The following is an 18,047-nucleotide window of genomic DNA, read 5'->3' as shown; positions in this document are numbered from 1 at the left end:
CAGCCCATGCAGGGGTGATCTGCCCCAAGTGTGCCCCTCTGGGAGCCAAGTGGGGGTCCCATGGGGGCCTCGGTGTGGGGACAATCTCCGCAGTGGGCTGGGAGCTGGGCGGCAGCTGGCCAGGGACCTCCCAGGCTGCTGCAGGCAGGGATTGAATTGCTTTTCCGTGAACCTGTTAGACATTAATTTTGTGGGTTTGGCGATTTCTGCTCATAGTAAAAGTGGGAGGAGAGGGAGAGGTGGGCTAGGGAGGGGAGCCCCAGCTGGTGATGGTGGCAGAGATGGTCCTGTGTGCCTGACCAAGGAAACCCCCCCGTCTCACTCCCAGCCTGGCTGAAGGCAGGGGAGACCTTGGGGAGTACCCAAAGACATTGGTGCTGTGATATGCAGAGACCATGGGATGGGCCAGCCTTGGGTGCAGAAGCCTTTTGCCATGGGGTGAGCCAGGATTGGTGTTGGATTGGAGCATTTTGGGCACGGAAAGCCATTAGCAGAAGGTGGGATGCAACGGGCACCAGCCGCCCTGCTGGCATCCAGCCCCCTCCTGAGGCCTGCCCGCGTGTCCCTGAGCTGACCCCGAGCCTGTGCCCCTGCTCAGTCACCTTCTGTGTGTCCATCCTTCCGTCTGCCCTTCCTCTGCATAGGCCATGGAGCTCCAGCCCCTCGGACCCACTCCCTGGGGTCTCCCTCTTGCACCCAGAGCCTGTCTGGCCTCTGGGAATGCCAAGCAAAGCTCTCTGCATGGATCGTGCCAGCAGCCATTCCTGGCTAAGCTGAGCCTGCTCAGACGTGCAGAAATTCCTCCCTCCCAGCCGCGGCTGGATGCGGAGGTTGTGTGATCGCTCGGGGTTGCCTTCCCATGCTGAACCTCTGTGGTTACCCCTCGGCACTGGCTCATTGCTGCTGTTTGATAAACCTCCGTGCTGGGCTGGATGATGTACAGGGGTTGACGTTTCTCCGCAGCAACTGGAGGATGGTGAAACTGCTCTTATGTTGGGTTGAGGGAAGGTGGGAAAGAGGGTGACAGAGAGCCGGGGACAGACTTGGGGATGAGCCGCTGCATTGTGAGTGTCTGAGGACGTTTACCCCTATGTGCTTCCCAGTCCTGTGGCACTTCCTTAGTTTTCCCAACAGATATATTCCCCCGTTCCCCATTGCATGGAGTGCGAGACTAAAGCCTGCCATAATACCTAAGCCAAGGCAAATGCATCCAGAAACTTGTTTTGGAGGTGTTAGAGTCACCCAAAGAGTTGAAACCTTTGGTACTTCAGAGTATTTAAAAGTAGAGAGGATAAAGTTCTCAGCCTGTGGGGAAACAGTCCTGCCTGGGCTGGGAGGGATCGTGCTCAGTCACTCGAGGGGACAAGAGGGGACATGTGCCAGGATGGTGAGCAAAACCTCTCCTGGCTGCCGCCAGCCCAGCGGCTGCATCCCAGCCTGGGAGGAGATGCCCACACTGGTGCTGGAAGCTGCAACCTCTGCCGCAGCCTCACGCTGTGCGAGGTCTCGGTCCTCCTGGTGAAACACCCAAGTGAAACCAGTGCTGCTGTGGCACTGGGAGAGCAGCCCGGTACCACGGTGGTTCGGGTGGTTTTGGTTGCGGTGTGGGAGCTGCCACAAAAGTAGTGCCAGGGTAAGGGGATGGAGCCAGGGAGTAGCAAGTGCAGAGCATTTGACTTCTTTTGTTTTGATTGCTGTGATCTATAATTAGCGGCTGAGGTCTCTATAAATAGAGCCCTGCTGCGTGGGAACGCAGTGGAGAGGCCGTGGGTGCAGGGGGGTTTGTGGGGATGGAGAGAGCTGTCCCCTCCCTCCTGGAGGGGTGGGTGGTGGCCTCAGCTGTCCCCTCCCTCCTGGACCTGTGGGTGGGTGACAGCCTCAGCACTGCCTGGGGACAGATCCAGCCCCATGGCTAGAGCAGATCAGAGAAGAGAGTCTGGATCTCCAGCTCAACATGTTAATGAATCATTACATGTCCATGGGCCAGGCCTAGTCTCTGTGCCTCAGTTTACCCCTCTGCCACTGTCCTTGGGCTGGGATTTATACTAGGTTGGCATTTGCTGGAATCAAGTTCCTTTCTACAATTGGGGACAGACATTAAGATCAGTGTCTGAGTAGAGTCTAAGAGGATGCTTAAACCAACAGTCAGCAGCCTCCATGCAAGAGTTTGCTCATGCGTATGGAATTAGGTGGTTTCATCCTCCACAGCGGCATCGCAGACCCTTCCTGGGCTTGCAGCACGGTGGTCCTGCTCCTAAATCAGGAATTCGGATGGATCATAACAGCATTAACCTCAGTACGATGGAGCGGACATCCCTGTTCCAGCCTGCGATGTCTGGGAGGGGGCTCAGGAGCTGATGAGACCAGGGTGGGATGAAGAGCGAGGCCAGCCTGGCATCTGGCAGTGGTTAGGGGAGCACCGGGACCCCTGGACTGGGTGTGTAAAGAGGAAAAGAGGGCCCAGCTCAGAGGTGGGAGGTCTGGCAGTGTTCAGGGGGCTGCCGGGTCACATCTGGAGACCTGCAGGTCACATCTGGAGACCTGCACACCCCCAGGCCCTGCTCCCGGCCATGTGGCAAATGGGTAAAAAGGGAGAGGGGTGTAAGCATTGGTGGCTGCTGGTGGGGATCAGAGCGAGGGAGCGATGTGTACCTGCCGATGCTGTGATGCGTAGGCACCTGTAATTGTTATTTCCTAATAAACCGCCTTCCAAAATTGTCTTTATTCAGAAGAAAGGGTCATTTTAAAATGTCACTGTCAGCAGAGTTGCCCCATCCTAATTTTCATCATAGTTCCCTCCTTTGTCATCTATAGTGTTTTATGAAGCCAAGAATCTGTGCGTGTGTTTTTTCTCCTCCTTTTCAGATCAAAGCAGTTTACTTCAGTCTTGGCACGGAATAGAAATTCATTGGCAGGGATTAAAAACGAACCTTAAACATCCTGGCCTCTCTGTCCTTGCTTTTTCCACACATTTCACCATTTAAGTGTTTCCAAGCTCTCCCTGCCCCCTCTTCCACAGGAGCACTGGGCTTTACAAACCCCCGTTCCCCTCGTCCTGGCATCTCCCCCCATGCATGCAGTTTTGCCGGTGCCTCTGTTTGCCAGATCTTCAAGACTTTCAGTTTCTGTTTAGCATAAAAAGCTTTTGGCTTGAATCAAAGCGCATTTCAAATTTAAATAGCGAGCAGAAACAGAAAGGCTGGAGCAGAGCGGCCGTTCAATGCTTGGAGGGTGGCAGGGACCCCCACAGATGTTTTTCCAGGGTGCGGGTCTGACTTGGTCTTGCAGCGGGTGGACTTTCTTCCCAGGTCCTTAGGTTTTTGGGTTGACCCCAACGGAGGTGGAAAGTGACCCCTTGCATGGCCACATGCTGCGATGGTCCAGAGAGGTGGCATGTCACCTCGGTGAATGCTGGTGACAGTGCCCTGCCAGTCCCACCGGTTTATGTGATGGAAGGGAAAATGGCTCCATCCAGGAGCTTCTGGATCCATAGTCCTGGTGTGGATGGAACATCATGTAGGATGCAGAGCCAGGGAAATACCTGGTTTGGTGGGGAGCAGGGTGAAAGATGGCCATGGGCAGGTTTCACCTGGGATGTTTAGCACGTATCTCAAAGATGATGCAGTAGAAATAAGGAAATGTTGGGAATGATTTTGGGGAGCAGTGATCCTTTCTCCTCCAGGAGAGGGACACCTGAAGTTGGGGTGCAAGGGAGAGGTGATAAAGTGCATCCTGTAGTTGCTTTACAGGAGATGTAGAGACAGCACAACTGTTGGTGGTTCCCGACAGAGCTCGGAGATCTTTGTTGGTTTTGTTGTTTAATTTTCAGTGCTGCTTTTGGGGGAGGGAAATAAATCCATGAACCTACAGGGAGCCCTGGGAACTCGTTCCCCAGGATATTGCTGAATCCAGGACCAGGCAGGCTTGGAGTTGGGAGGATATGCAGATCTTCATTTGTGGTCTTTCTGATGTTAGCGTCTCGCTTGATGCTGATCTGGTGTCAAGTTGTGTGCTGGGGCTGGGTGTGGGGATCCCATAACGGTGGCTTCAGGGGGGTTTGTGTCTTCCCTCTTCTGTCTGCTCATAGGATCTGGCCCCTGCTGTGGGTCCTGCTGTCAAGACCCTTGTGAGCACCCCCATGAATGGTTCCCTACCTTCTTCTATTTTCCCTCTTTCAGTTTGGTTTAGTGTGGTGTTTGGGGTAGTAAAATGGTGGTTTGTAGTGCTGAGAGGACAGGGAAGGGCTTCTCCAGGGATGGCCCCAGCACCTGGGTCCATGGCCAGGGACCATCACTGTGGCCCCAAAAGTACCTGGGACTAAAGTACCTGGGTTTACTGTGAGCTTAGGTGGGTTGACCTGGCTGTTCCTGTTCGTGTCTTCTCTACCGTGGATGGAAGGGACAGATGTCCATGTCCAAGTTGGCTGAGAAGGGCATTTGCTGCCAGCTGGGAGAGAGATTCCACGAAACACTCCATAGTGGGAGGTTTGGGAGTTAACAGAAGACGAGAGGATAAAAGCAGAGTTGGGAGAGCTCCATGCAGCCAGAGACCTCCTAATGAACGAGCAGCTTTGATGACCTGGCCCAGGTGCTTCCTTCCTGGAAACAACACAGCCCCTATTGTGTTCTGCAGGGCGAGCTGCAAAGCTGGAATCGCTCTTACACCGAGCAATGAGAACAGGTTCAAGTGGCTCTTCCTCCATCATGAGACCTAGTGAAGATCTTTGTGTAGAAGATGTGTGCAAGAGCAGTGAGGGAAATGAGCTGGATTTTAAATTGCATTTATCCAGTTTATGGGAGGCAGAGGGATACAGGCACTTGTAGCAACTGGAGTTTTTTCTTTCATGGCTTCTGGAAACCTGGGCCCAATACCCGTGGTCTGTAGCCTGGCTGTAGGCTCTCGATGAAAGAAAATCATGATCCACTGCAAAATATTCATGCAGAAATCAACCCCCCCACCCCGAAGGCATTGAAGATGTGAAGATGTCAGAGCTGGTCGTGAAATGACACAGCTCATTGCTGAGCGCAGTTACCCTCATGTGAGACCTTGGGGCCCCGTCTTCAGATGTTGGCATCAGACCCGCTTTTCCTCTGCATCCCATCACACTGTAAATGTCTAACAAAATAAGAAACCGCGATGGCCCGAGTGCTGCAGCGGTGAGTGACAGATGGGAGCACATGTATTTACTATGGGCAGTTGCTCCAGTTGTTTTCTTGTATTATTTTTTTCTTTTTCCATTTGAAACGATGCAGTGGGAGCTCTGCAGCTGAGGAGGGGGCTGCAGTGGTGGGTGTCTGGTCCCAGCTCCACAGCATCCCCCGGTCCCCGGGTGTCTGTGCCCGTCTGCAGAGACGTGAACAACCAACCAAAAGAACCAACAAAACCACAGTGTTGTTTCTTTCTCTGCTATTTTTTGGTGCCAGAGAGGGCGTGTGAAACGAGCTCCCTGTGGCACAGCCCTGTACCTGCCAGATGCACCATGTGGTGTTGGGGATGAGATTGGTTTTAATTCTTTCCAGCCCTTTTGTGGGCCATGGGCTGAGGTTGGTGGGGACCACCAGTGGGCTATGGGTTGGCTAATGCTGGGCAGTAGCACCCGGTTTCCTGTTGCGTAAAGGAATCCCTGGAAGAAATGTCATCCCGGCGACTGGCACATCCCTGTTCCCATCGCTGCTGGGTGGCACCGGGGTATCTTGGCCTCGCCTGGTAGGATTTGGCTCTGCAAAACCCTCAGTGACAGCTCGGAGAGGTGGCCGAGGACGTGAATTGAACAAGGCAACAAAGCAGCTCACCAAATCAAAGCGTGTTCCCCCCTTTTTACCCGGCGGAGATCCTGTATTCGCTGATTGTTGACATGACATATGTGGGTTGGAGAAAGGCAGCGGCTGCTTCTGGCAGGGGAGGAAGGGGCCGGGGGGGGGTTCTGCAAGCTGAGATGCTGATTACCAGGGGCAGCAAATAGCTTGCAGCTGCCTCTGCTCAACACGCTCTTTGTGGTGCTTGCAGCCACTCTATGGATGCAGCTATTTTTAATTTCCCCAAGCGTGCGCACAAAGCAAAGGGGGTGGGTGATGCTGCCGGCATCCCCCCCTTCCTGCTCCCAGCCCCACACTTCCCGGCTTCCTCCTGGCCTTGGGGGAACGAGGGGAGCTGCACCCCCCTGGTTTTTTTGGGTCCACCTGGGGAGCCGGCCTCGGCTTCCCCCCACCCCCGCCAGTGTGTGCGCGGAGCTGGGAAAATGCAGAAATAAATAAATACGCAATTAGGCCAGCGTCCAGCTGCGGCGGGGGGGTGTGCTGTAAAAAAGAGGCTCTGGCCAGATTTTGGAATGCTTGAGAAAGCGGCTGGAGCCGTGGACAAGCGCGGGGTCGTGGGCTTCCCACCCCCGTCCTGGCAGAGATGGGGCAGCTGCAGCCCCCGAGGAGGAGGATGATGATGAAGGAAGGAGGGTGGCAGCTCCAGACCTTTCTCTCTGGGGGGGGATTTTCCCCCCCATTGCCATCTTGCAGAGTCCAGGCCAAGGCATGTTTGTGATGGGAGCGGGGGGTCTCAGCCAACCCTCACTATGCTCAAGAGCAAACTTTGTGCCGGTGTTTTTGGGGCCGAAAGCCGAGGTGTGTACTCTGTTCAAGCAGCAACACGGTTCGAGGTTAATAAATTACTTATTTGCAGCCCTTGTTTCTCTGTTACGGTAAGCATTAGTGAATATTATATTTCTGGTTTATCCCGGGTATGCATTATTCATCAGGTTTAAAGTCTGTGAAAGGGACATTGTCAGGTTAAAACTTGCATGGAGACAAGCCGAGGTCTTCACTGAGGTTTTGTAAACAGCTTTTCTCAGGGTTGCTGAATGCATGGGTTTCACTGAAGCCTTCCACCTTTTGTCTGTGCTGTTTTGAGGCATTTCTGGTGAAAAATGAGAATTCTCAGACTGGTTTTGTTATTGGTCTTGTTCGGTGAATTATCATGGGCTGCAAGATATGTAAGGTAGAAAAGAAAACCAAAACAGCAAAATACTGCTTGTCCTTCATACCAGATCAGGTAACAGCATGTGAATGTGCTTTTGCTAATAGGTATTTTGTAAGAACTTTTTGTTTTGTCCCTTCAAAGCTGTGGAAAAGACGCTTCCCTGCGGTCGCTGTCTGACAGCAAGGAGGCAACAAGATGAAACAGCCACTCGGTCTTGCTGGAAGTTAAAATTACCATAGGTAAATCACGTGCACAACAGCTTAACGTTACCCTTCACCTCCTTCTCGCGGGATCCAGGAGCGGGTTTAATTTCTCTGTGTATATTAATGTGGCTTCCACCCGCCGCGGGCAGCGCGGCTCGTCCGTCACCTCCTCTGCTGTTAAGGGAGAGCAGGTCCCTGGGGCAGAGGTGCTGCATGTGGGGCTTGGGGTGCTCCAGGAGCTGAGGAAGGCTCCTACCTACCCAGGAGGGTTTTTTCCCCCGTATTTTTCTGCTATTGCACCCCAGGACCATGCTGTGTATCCATTGAACCCCTCACTGTGCGTTGCGATCTCAGGGGTCCCCGCTCTTGCATGCCCTGTGGCTCCAAGTGCTGTAGTTGTGGCTTCTCCATGATTTTATGGCCAAACAATAAGACTCTGGGCTGCTCCTCTGCTGCAGCCCGCGGTTGTCACTGCTCTCCGTCCCCATAAAGCGATTCTTGCAATGTTTCCTTTGCTGTGGGTGACAAGGGTCCCTGGGGAGAGGAGGTGGAACAGCAGCACAGGTTGGTTTTAGACATGTCCTGGCAGCACCCTGAGATTGCACGGGATTTGCACCCGTTCTGATGCTGCGGCCGAGGAGAAAGGGTGGGTTTTTGGAGCACACCCAGCCTTGGCCCTTCCCTCCTCGTTTCCTCAGCCCTGCTGCAACCACACCGATAAAGTCACAGCAGCTCACCAGGGCGCTGGGGATATAATTAGGGTTTTGGTTCACTTTTCTGGCTGCTTTCCCGTTAGGGGAGGGACAGCGAGGATTATGGACGGAGCAGATGTGTGGAGGAAGGGGATGTTTGGCTTACATGGGCAGTTAGTGCCATGCACAGGCTGCTGCTGGGGGGTGAATTCTGTTGTCCCAGGCGTGGGGGTTAGAGAAACCTCCTTGGGCTCATCCCCTTTGGATGCACCAGATTGTCCAATGGATGTTCCCAAAGGAGAGGTTGCGGGGAGCGCTCCCAGGAGCAGCTCCCGGCCGTGAACCTGCTCCTGTCCCTGAACTTCTCGGCAAGTGCAGGATCGAGGTGGGAGCAGCAGGTTTAGGCGGAAGATGCTGCTCCTCCAGGACATGGCGATGGCTCCAGCAGCCTGGCGTGTCATTCCCAGCCTCTGTCCCCGGCCATGGCAGGTGCTCGAAGCACTTTTCTCGCCTGGGTGCCACTTGCCTTTGAACCCATTAGTGCCTGCCCAGCCAGGACTGCTCTTTGCTGTCTGCGCCGGTGTCTCTGCCGCACCTTGCCAAGCTCGTGTTGTTGCCGGGTGGTCTCCTTATATGTGCCTGTTGGGAGCTTTTCTCCTTGGAACTGCCCCATTCTTGACCAAAAACCCTCCCATTTTGTGCCATTCTGTGGGATGGCCAACAGTCAAAGGTTGGAAAAGACTCTCCGGCCACTACCTTGGCTTTTGAGAAGGTCTGCAGAGTCCATGCTTGTCTGGAAGCAACACAGAGCAGGTATGGGGATTTTCTATAGGGGTGAGGTGTGGGGCGTAGGATGCGGCTGCTGCTGCTTGGTTGGCCAACCAAAGCACAAGAGGTTGGGTTGGGTTGGCCCTCACTTCTCCAGCTGCAGCCCCCCGAGCGCCCTGGGACCACGGCTGCGTGGTATTCCCAGCCCGGCAGGAAGCTCTGCAAAGCTCGTAGGAGCAACGCTGGGGAGTAATGAGATTTCCAGGCTAATTTGACCGGATTCAAGAACTTCCACTGAAGCATCTGCACCCATGGGAGTTGTCCGAGCATCCGGCGGATCTGGTGCTGCTGATCCCCACAGCTGTCCTCACCTTTTTTTGCAGTTGTTGAGCGCTGGTGCAAGGTGCTGTACTGGCACCATCTGCTGACTTCGTCCATTGCAAGGTGGTGCTTTCCTTCTTTTATTTTTGTGTTTTAGTGGAAAAAAATGAAAACTTCTAGTTCATATGGAACTGAATGTTTTTTCTTTTCTTTACTGACACACGAGGAGATGTCTTGCCATATTATTTACTCTTTTATTGTGGGAAGCACTTGTGATTTTTCACCGTGTTCTGGGTGCAGTTTGCTGTGCTTCCTGAGCTGGCATAATGCTTGGCCTTAAATTATCCAGAGCTCTAGACGACGGCTGTCTGAGATGGCTTTGCACGGCTGTGCCGGTGCTCATGGCTCAGTCTCTTGCTCTGTGTTTGCTCTGATTCTTCTCCTCAGGTGGGTTTGCAGGAGAAGCTGTGGGATGGCTGGAGACCCAGAGGCTGGTCCTTCCTTCCCGTCCAGGTTGGAGTGGAGATGGATTCACTTAGGGATGTACGGGACTTGGGTTTAATTTGTTGCTTTCCTTGGATGGCTCTTGGCTGTGCCCGTCCTTGGTGGCTCAGAGAAGGCAGAAGCAACAGCTCCCTCCACAGCCCCTTCTCTTCTCTCAGATTTCTAGATCTTCCTGGGTCTCTCCACACGGTCCGATTTTGGGTGTCACATGCAGTGGGGTGGCCTCATGTCTCAGCCCCTGCCCAGTTTCCATGCGTGTGCAGCATATCTCTGTGCTGCCAAGGGTGGTGGCACCTTGGGTGGCCCTTGGCCATGGTGGGATTTGCCCCAAATCGGAGCAGTGCTGAGCATAAGGCCTTGGGAGTCATTCCAGCAGCACTTGGTGCTGTAAATAACATTGAAACCACATCAGCTGCAGTTATTTTCCCAGTTTGCAAGAAGACTGGCTCCAAAACCGAGCAGTGAGGGAGCTTTGCCCTGGCTTCATTTCCTAAGGTTTTTCCCAAGGTGCGAAGACCTTTTCACTTAAATGCATTTCAGACCTTTTCAGAGCTGCCGTAAGGATCCTGAGCAAAGGTATTGCCCCTCTCGCCAGGCTTTCTACCCAACTCAAGGCTTGAAAGCAAAAGTTCTCTGGAGAGTCATAGTCTGAGCCCTGGTGTGACTGGTTTGTGGAGCCAGCCTGGGCCGTTGGGCAGAGCCTGTCCCAGTTTGGCCTTGGTTCTCCAACTCACCTGATGCCCAGACGGATGCTCGAGCATCCCCATGAAGCAGAAATCCAGGTCCAGCTGCAGTTGACCAGGGCTTGGGTGTCTGACCAACATGGGTGGAGACTGCCCTGTGTCAATCCAAGCTTTCCACCTCCTGAGCCGTCTCCAAAATCAGCATCACCATGTCTGTGACCATCTCTGTGTGACCTTACAAATTGTGCTCTAGGGACATGGTTTCTGATGTTTTGGTGAAGCCCTTTGCTCCTGGGGAGGGACACGTGAGCCGGCGTGCACGGTGGTGCTGGTGAGCACCCTCTCACGTGTGCCTGGCAGCACAGGGACCACCGGGGACTTGTCTCCTACACCGAGGGGGCGGAGAAGTTGATGAGGCCGATTTGGAGCAGTGCAATTTAAAATTAAAATACTAAGATGCAAATGAAGCCCGCCTTTCCTTCCCACCCCCAAATGACTGTGTTTCGCTCTCCAGGCAACTCGCCCGCCGTGGTCCCTGCGCCGAGCTCCGGTGCTTGCCCTGTGTGCCGTGCCGGCGCGTGGTCTCACCTGCCTTTTGCCATCGGGCTGATTACCATGACAACTCGCTTGAACGCTGCAGATTTTTGCTTCCCCTTTGGCCGGGTAACCGTTGTGCCTGTGCACCAGGGAGCGGGGAAGATGCCGCACTGGCAGCTGTGAGCAGATGGGGTTGGATCCGTTATCGTATATTCCTCCCACCCCCCTCCTAGGAGGGGAGGAGGAGGATGTTTTGCATTTTTAAATGCATTTACATCCCAGAGAGCAAGAGGGAAGCACAACTCTTGGGTTTGCAGGGCTGCAAGGTGCTGCTTTCAGCATAGCATGGCTGGCAAGTGCCTGTGCAAAGCTGGGCTTTCTCTTTGGTCCCCAAAGAGCTGGAATGGGACCTTGTTCCCATCGTGGTGCCGATGTTCTCTGCATCCTTCCTTTTTCTCCTCCAGCACTGGACATGGGGTGTGCATGTGCAAGGATGCACGCTGCCATGAAGGGCTCCCTGGATCTGGGGACACTGCTGAGGACCCGCAGGGAGGTTGTACCCACTTGGTGACCACCACCGGGTTTGCAGACCCTCCCTGCTCGATGTGGATGGATGTGCCAGGACAGAATCCGGCCATCCCCATCATGCACGGACCCCTTGGAGACCATTCAGCAGGAAAGAGGTTAACAGGAAGGCGGCAGGCGAGGCGCTGGCTGCCAGCTCCCGACCCCTCTTTGGGCTGGGGAGCAGCTGGGAGCTGCAAGAGCAACGCAAAAATCGCCATATAAGGCCAAGACGAGCCAGTTCCAGCCTCCCGCGCAGCCCCGGCCGGGTTCGCTGCGCTCCAGTGTGCGCTCCCCGGATGGGTGCCCGTGGGGACGGGGCTGCGAATGGGACGTGTGGCCCCAAATTTGCTGCCTGGGCACCCCCAAGATGGGTGCTGCCCGTTCCTGGCTGGGGTGGCCCTGGGTGGGAGAGGAGCCCCAGGGTGCTTGCAGGCAGCTCACGGCCTCTCTCAATGTTTAGACTCGCTTGTCTGTGGACATAAACACCGACTCTGCCTAAAAGCGGCCCCTGGCTGAACTCTCCTGCCCAGCCCCTGCACTTCGCCCCCTCCCCAACTGCTCCTGGGGAAGAAAATTCCTTCCCCTGGCGAAAGTGGAGCTGATGTTGTTTTATCTCCTGGTAGAGGCTCGGGAGGGCTCTGCGGGGGCCCGGCGTGTGGGGACAGGCATGCGTGGGGCCGGTTCCGTGGGGTGGGTGACCCAGGGCCATGGGGAGCTCCTCTGGCAAAACAAATTTCAGGACTTGGTTTTTGGTGCCTGTGATGAACAAGCAAGAGCCAGCAGTGGGGAAATGTGTGATGGGACCAGGGGGAAGAGCAGTGGTGTTTATCTAAGCAGGACGGTGTTTCTGCGCACCGGGGCAGGTGTCCTGTCCCCTCTATTGCTGGTGCAGGGTGGTTGGTGGTGGCACCACAAGCCAGGTTTGCTGTGGGTGCAGAGCCAAGGCCACGTCTGCAGAGCACCGCTTGTGCCTCCATCTGTTAAAGGAGGTGATGGGCTTCTGTCCCCTGGAAAGTTTGGGCAGCAAGGGAGATTTCGGGGTGTGTTCCCCTCTTTCTCGCTCAGGGGCTTGACCTGCGTGTGCCAAGGGACAGTAGGATGCATGTTGCTTCATATCTCCTGTTGCATTCCCTCACGCTTGGTAAACATCTGCTTTTCTCTTGCCTGGTGCACAGTCTGAGCAAGCTGGAGGTTTCTTGGTGCCTTCACTGAGCCGTAGCTGCTGGTAGGGCAATGCTACAGGTGGGAAAGGTGGCCGAGAAAAGAGACCTGCATCCCTGCCGGGCTGGTGCAGGGGGAGCAGAGAGGTGCTGTGGGAATGGGGGAGCGCTCCTGCTTGCAGGGAGGTGTGGGGTGGAGGAACACAGCCTTCTGCTCCCCTTTGATGGGCAACTGCTCCACTCCATCCTTTTGCAGAGCCCGCAGAGGTCGTTTTCAAGAGCCTTTGTCTAATTTAATAAATCCAGGATACTCAGCTTGTCAGATGATCTATAAGTGTAATGAAATCTGCCCACCGCAGAGCTCCAGTTGCAGTGTGGCTGTATCAATAGCCTTGTGCCTGGTGGCAGGAAGCCTAAAATGCTCATTAAAACCCTTCTGCTGTGCCAGCCCCGTTCACCCGGCATCTGAGCACCTCGGTGCATCCCCAAATGGGATTTAGGGAGACCATGCATAGCCTTGCATGTCTGAAAAGGCGGCTCCCTGTGATTTTTCGAGGAGTTGGTGCTTTCTTGCTGATGGCATCGGGTGGGAATGGTGGAGGCAGCGCTGGTGAGGGCTCCCTGTGCCACGCTGGTGCCGGGAGCTGTGGGTCCAAGCTGTATTTCTGCTGTCACCCAGGGCACGATTGTCTCCATGTCACTGTGATGTTGTGGCGATGGGGCAGCGGAGTCTTGCTCCCTCCCACGCCGCAGCCCGGCTGAGATCCTGCTCGCTTCTCACACCGAGCACCACGATCAGCCGAGCCTGGGCACCGGGGATGGGTGAAGCTTTTAGCAAATGCGGCAGCTGCCTTTGCAGGGTACTCGGGAGTACTGCGAATGAGCCGCGTGCTCGGCGCCTGCCGCCCTCATGAATATTTTAGCTTGGAGAATCAACATTTGTCAAGAAGCATTTATGGAGGCAGCGTGGATGTCTCTTCCCCAGGCTCCTGGCTGCTTTGGGACGGCGCTGGGAGCCAGGGCAGAGCCAGCCTGTGCCTGAGCCCTTCCCGTGCAGCATCGTGGCTGAGCAGGACAGCAAAGCCACCATCTCCCCGCCGGGACAGCCGGGCCCCGGTGCCAAGGCAACCAGCTCGCCATGCAGGATAGACAAATGGTTGTGTTTTTCCTTTATTTCTTCCCCTCCTGGTTCTTGGCAGAAAGTAAAATGTCCCTTTTGTTTGGTTTCCTCCTCCCTCTGCCCCTTCGCCTTTCTTTAAAGGTTGTGTTCCAGATTTCGTCAACCCACGTTGTGTAATAGCCCCGAAGAATGGCGTGGGCTCTGGCCGTGTCCCGCCGAGGCTGTGGCAGAGCTGCTTCTCGGGAGCGTGACCGTGGGGTTACCTGCTCAGGAAACATCTGTACAGTTGCTGAGCGAAGTTCCATTGTATTTTGCATCGAGATCCTACAATGCATAGGGGTTAGAAATGATGGGGAAGGTAGTTGGAGAAAAATCAGATATTTTTAGATCTAAATATTCCTATATTTCTACGTCAGCCCTGTAAAACCATATGGAGAGGAGGGACTCTTGCAGATGAATCCTGTTGACTTACAGCATCAGCCCCTGTGCCTGAGAGAATCCAGCACTGTGCATCCTCCTGCCGCAGCACCGGGGTCTCCGCAAAGTGTCCCCCTTGGGATTTCTTCCTTTGGACTTGTAAGAGGTCTCCATTTTTAATTTCCCTCCTTTCCACTGTCCAAGGCAGGGGATGCTGCAGTTACTGGGCTCTGCCTGCGAGCATCCATCCGAAGGTCACTGCATCTTGTCCGAGCTCCTTCCAGAGGGGTTGTGGATGTGGAAAGCACCCAGGCAGGGAGAGGAGGAGGAGAAGAGGAGCGTACTATAGGCTTTGTGTTGGATGATGGGGGCTGCCACGAGCACGTGTGTATGTAAATATGGATCTGTCATACTAGAGGAAACAGGATCGCGATTGTTTCTTGGCTCCGGTTCCTCTGCTGATGCTGGCAGCGTGGGGAGCTGTAGCTGCTCAGATGGCGCTGCCGTCCTTGCAGCCGGGAGCTGCTCCGCTCACCGGGCCGGTGGTGCGAGGAGATGTGCTGCTGTGATGGTTCCTGCGATGGTGTCCTCTGCTGGGCTTCCACCCCTTCCGCAGTTAACAGACACAGCCAAGCACCAGATCCAGTCGTGGGGTAGCTGGGTGCTGCATCCCATTGATAGCAGCATGGGAAATGGCAAAGGCAGGGCCAGCAGCTGGAGCTGAGCCTGAGCCTCCCGGTTGTGTTCCCTGGTGCAAAAATGCTCTGGGTGGGGAAGGGGCCGGACCCAGACCTTGGCTGTGCCGAAGGCCAGAGAGACAAAAACGTTTCTAAGACTCCACTTGGAGCAGGGGAAAGTTTTTTCCGTTGGGTTTTTATAGCTCCCGGAAAGCGGGGTTTTATTTTTGTTGTCTAAGACAAAAAAATCCTCTTAGGAGCTGAGTCCCTGCGGCGGTGCAGGGTGGGCGGCTGTGCCGGACTCTGGGCTCGGCTTCGCTTTCCCTCCCACCCGCCATCCCGTGGGGGTCTGTGGATGCTGGTACTGGTTTCCATAAAGGGAAAGAAGAGGTTTTGGTGTCCCTCCTGTACAAGCGGTCCTGTTGGTGTACCTGTGCTGGGCAGCGATGCTGCAGCACCTGTGATGGCTCCATGCCACCCCTGGGCTGTCACAGGGACACAGCTGCAGGGAAAGCTCTTTTGCTGGGGAAGGAGGTTATTTCTCAGAACCTGCAGCTGGGTAAACCAAGGACTTTGGGAGGCTGATCTGAATTTCCTGGGGCCGTAAGCTGGGGACATCAAACTCTCCCCAGTCGCCCCTTCTTTGCATGGCACCGGCTGCTTTTGGAGGGGTTTTACTGGCAGAGGAGCTGGTTTCCATGGTAAAAACCTTAACAGCAGCTGTCAAAAATCCATCTCCCTGTTGGCCCGGCCATCTGGAGGGCTCATGGAGTCCATGGCAGGGTGAGCAGGTGGCCATGGGCTGCTTTGGGCGGCTCGGAGGGTCCCTCTGCCCCATCATTTATGCTCCCAGTGCAGGTTCGTGCTGGGATGCAGGGGAGACCCGGGTGTCACCGAGCCTGGGGGGGCACAGATGGGCTGGGAATGGGGGACACCCAGCCTGGCTGCTCGGGGCGGGAGGGTTGTGGGTGCCGTGCACCGGGAGTGGGTGGCCATGCTGTAATCGGATGAGCCGGCGCCGCTCCAGATGGACCCGTCAGTTCTCGTCAGTGCTGACACCTCTCTGGGTCCCTCTGTGTCCTCTCGGGCTGGGGGGGCCTGTCCCACTCTGCTGTGTCTGCTTGGAGCAAGGGGGCTGGGAGGTGACACTGTGTTTGCAAAGCCCATCAGACAAAAGGTCCCTTCCCTTCAAACTCTGTGTTTTGTTAACTTGACTGGGAAAATTCTGTCTGTCTGTCTGTAGTGCCTGAGCCATCCTGCGCTGAGGACACTGGGGCTTTGCTGCTTTGCCACCCGCTGTCCCCAGGTGCCACCCCAACACCCTAGATGGTTTGCAGCTGCTCGTGGCCAGAGAGTCTTGGTGCACGAGATCCTGGTGTCCACCAGGAGAGGTTTTAGGGCTCAACTCTGCACTTGTCTGCTCTTCTCTCTTTCAACACTTATTCCTCCTTCCCCTCGCAGCCGACAACCCTCCCGCAGGGCACCATCAACATGAACCAGTGCACGGATGTGGTGGACGGCGAGAGCCGGACGGGGCAGAAATTCTCCTTGTGCATCTTGACGCCGGAGAGGGAGCACTTCATCCGGGCCGAGAACAAGGAGATCATCAGCGGGTGAGTGCAGGTCCGGGGCCGAGCGCCTGTGGGGCTCTGCCCTTAGCTGGGAGGAAGGATGTTAGGAAACATTTCCTCATGGAAAGGGTTGTGAAGCATTGGAACAGGCTGCCCAGGGAAATGTTGGAGTCACCATCCCTGGAGGGGTTTAAAAAATGCAGAGATGAGGCTCTTAGGGACATGGTTTAGTGCTGGATTTAGGTTATGGTTGGATTCAATGATTGTAAGGGTCCCTTCCAACCAAAATGATTCTATGATTCTAAGAGGAGCCGAGCTGCCGGCTCTCAGCAGTGGACTGCGACGGTGCAGCTGCTCAGCTGCGAGTGTTTCCCACGTGGGTTGTCTGGAGCTCAGTGCCTCCCTCCTAAAGTTTATTGGCATTTGGAACTGGAGTAGAAAGTTGAAGGGCTGAAGCGCTCGCGCTTTCCCACCACAACATCTCCTCCTTGCCCCAGCCCTGGCAGCAGCAGTCATTGCTTTCTGCTGAGGTGATTTCTACTTCCAAGCATTTTCTTTGGTTGTGACACCCCCCCATTTTGGTAAATACAACAGACTTGTCCCCTGGTAGCGTGGCCATCCCTCCAGCCCTGTTTGCAGTGATGAGGTTGCATCGACTGCAGAGCCGGGTATACGGGGGTATCTTGGCTCAGGGGAGCTGGCTCTTCTCCTCCAGCCAAGGCAGGAGCGATGGCTAAACCCCAAAACACGGCCAACCCCCTACCCTGCTCTCCTCTCCCTCTCCCCATGCTCCAATTCAGCCTTTTGCTGCCGGTCCTGGTGGCCGTGCGGGAGGGAGAGGCATTGCAAAGCAAGGTGGGGCTGATTTATTGTTCATTGGCCCGGTGCTGGATTTTGAAGCAGCACGTTTGCTCCTGACTGCAAGCATTAATCATCCTGAAACAGTCCCACTCTGGGTCTGAGCCAGGCGGGTTTTATTTGCAGTTGCAGCACGACAGGAAGATTTCCCCGGCTGGGGGAGAATTTGTTTTATGTTGGTTGCATGCTTCTGGCATTTATTGCTTAACCAAAAACCCACTTGATGTGGTCATCTCAAAACGTTTTACAGCAGCAGCGTGTGAAGTGGGGGGACAGGAGGGGGAAGCAGGGACATCTGAAGCAGGAATGTTTCCCAGCTCCACGGGTCCCTGTGGAGTTTGCAGAGATGCAGGAGCAGGTCATTGCACTGTGGTAGGAGGACACAGGAGGGTCCCCCAGACAAGCGGCTTGTGCAGGGGATGGACTTGTCAATGCCAAGTTCATGCTGCTCTCTCTTGGACAAAAGCGCTTTGTGTGCGGGTGTTGGCATCACTGATGGGGGAAGGTCCTGTCCCTCTCGGCTCCCTTTCAGGATCCTTGAATCCCTGTCCCGTGTCAGCCTTGGCCATGGCCTCACTCTTGCACTGAGTGGAGTCTGAGCCAAAACACCCTGGGCTCATCCATCCCCCCCTCCTCTCCTGCCTCATTTTTCCCCCAGGAGCTGGTTGGGATGATTTCTGGTTCCTATTTGCTGCACTGACCCTGTGCGGGTTGGAGAGGCTGAGCTCCTCGGCCTGCCCAGCTCCAGTTTGGAGTTGTGCTCATGGCCACGTTACATCCCCCAGAAGGCTGGAGTTGGGGATGAGGTGTGGGTGTTCATCTGTAGGGCAGATGGGATCCCAGAGGCGGGTTGAGCTGGTCAGAGTCATCTGGGTGGGGGGAACAGTTTTGGGGTCCACGGCCCACAGGAAGCTGTGTTAAACCCCACGGTGCAGTGTGAGCATCGCTGCGGTCCCTGTGCGCTGCCCTTCGGGACAGACCTCACCTTTTGTTCTCTCTT

The 18,047-nt window shown here is 55.2% G+C and overlaps 1 protein-coding gene across 7 annotated transcripts in view; it reads left to right on the top strand.

Moving 5' to 3' along the window:
• MPRIP (myosin phosphatase Rho interacting protein) overlaps positions 1-18,047 on the top strand; it is a 74,804-nt gene that overhangs the window by 14,865 nt on the left and 41,892 nt on the right. For all 7 annotated transcript variants that reach the window (XM_065850392.2, XM_065850396.2, XM_071815319.1 and 4 more), the window contains exon 4: positions 16,080-16,231. In XM_065850392.2, the coding sequence (XP_065706464.2) occupies positions 16,080-16,231 (152 nt within the window). The remainder of the gene's footprint in view (positions 1-16,079; positions 16,232-18,047) is intronic.

This window comes from Patagioenas fasciata, chromosome 15, assembly GCF_037038585.1.
Source record: "Patagioenas fasciata isolate bPatFas1 chromosome 15, bPatFas1.hap1, whole genome shotgun sequence".
NCBI lineage: Eukaryota > Metazoa > Chordata > Aves > Columbiformes > Columbidae > Patagioenas > Patagioenas fasciata.
This window is presented reverse-complemented; position numbering and strand designations above follow the sequence as displayed.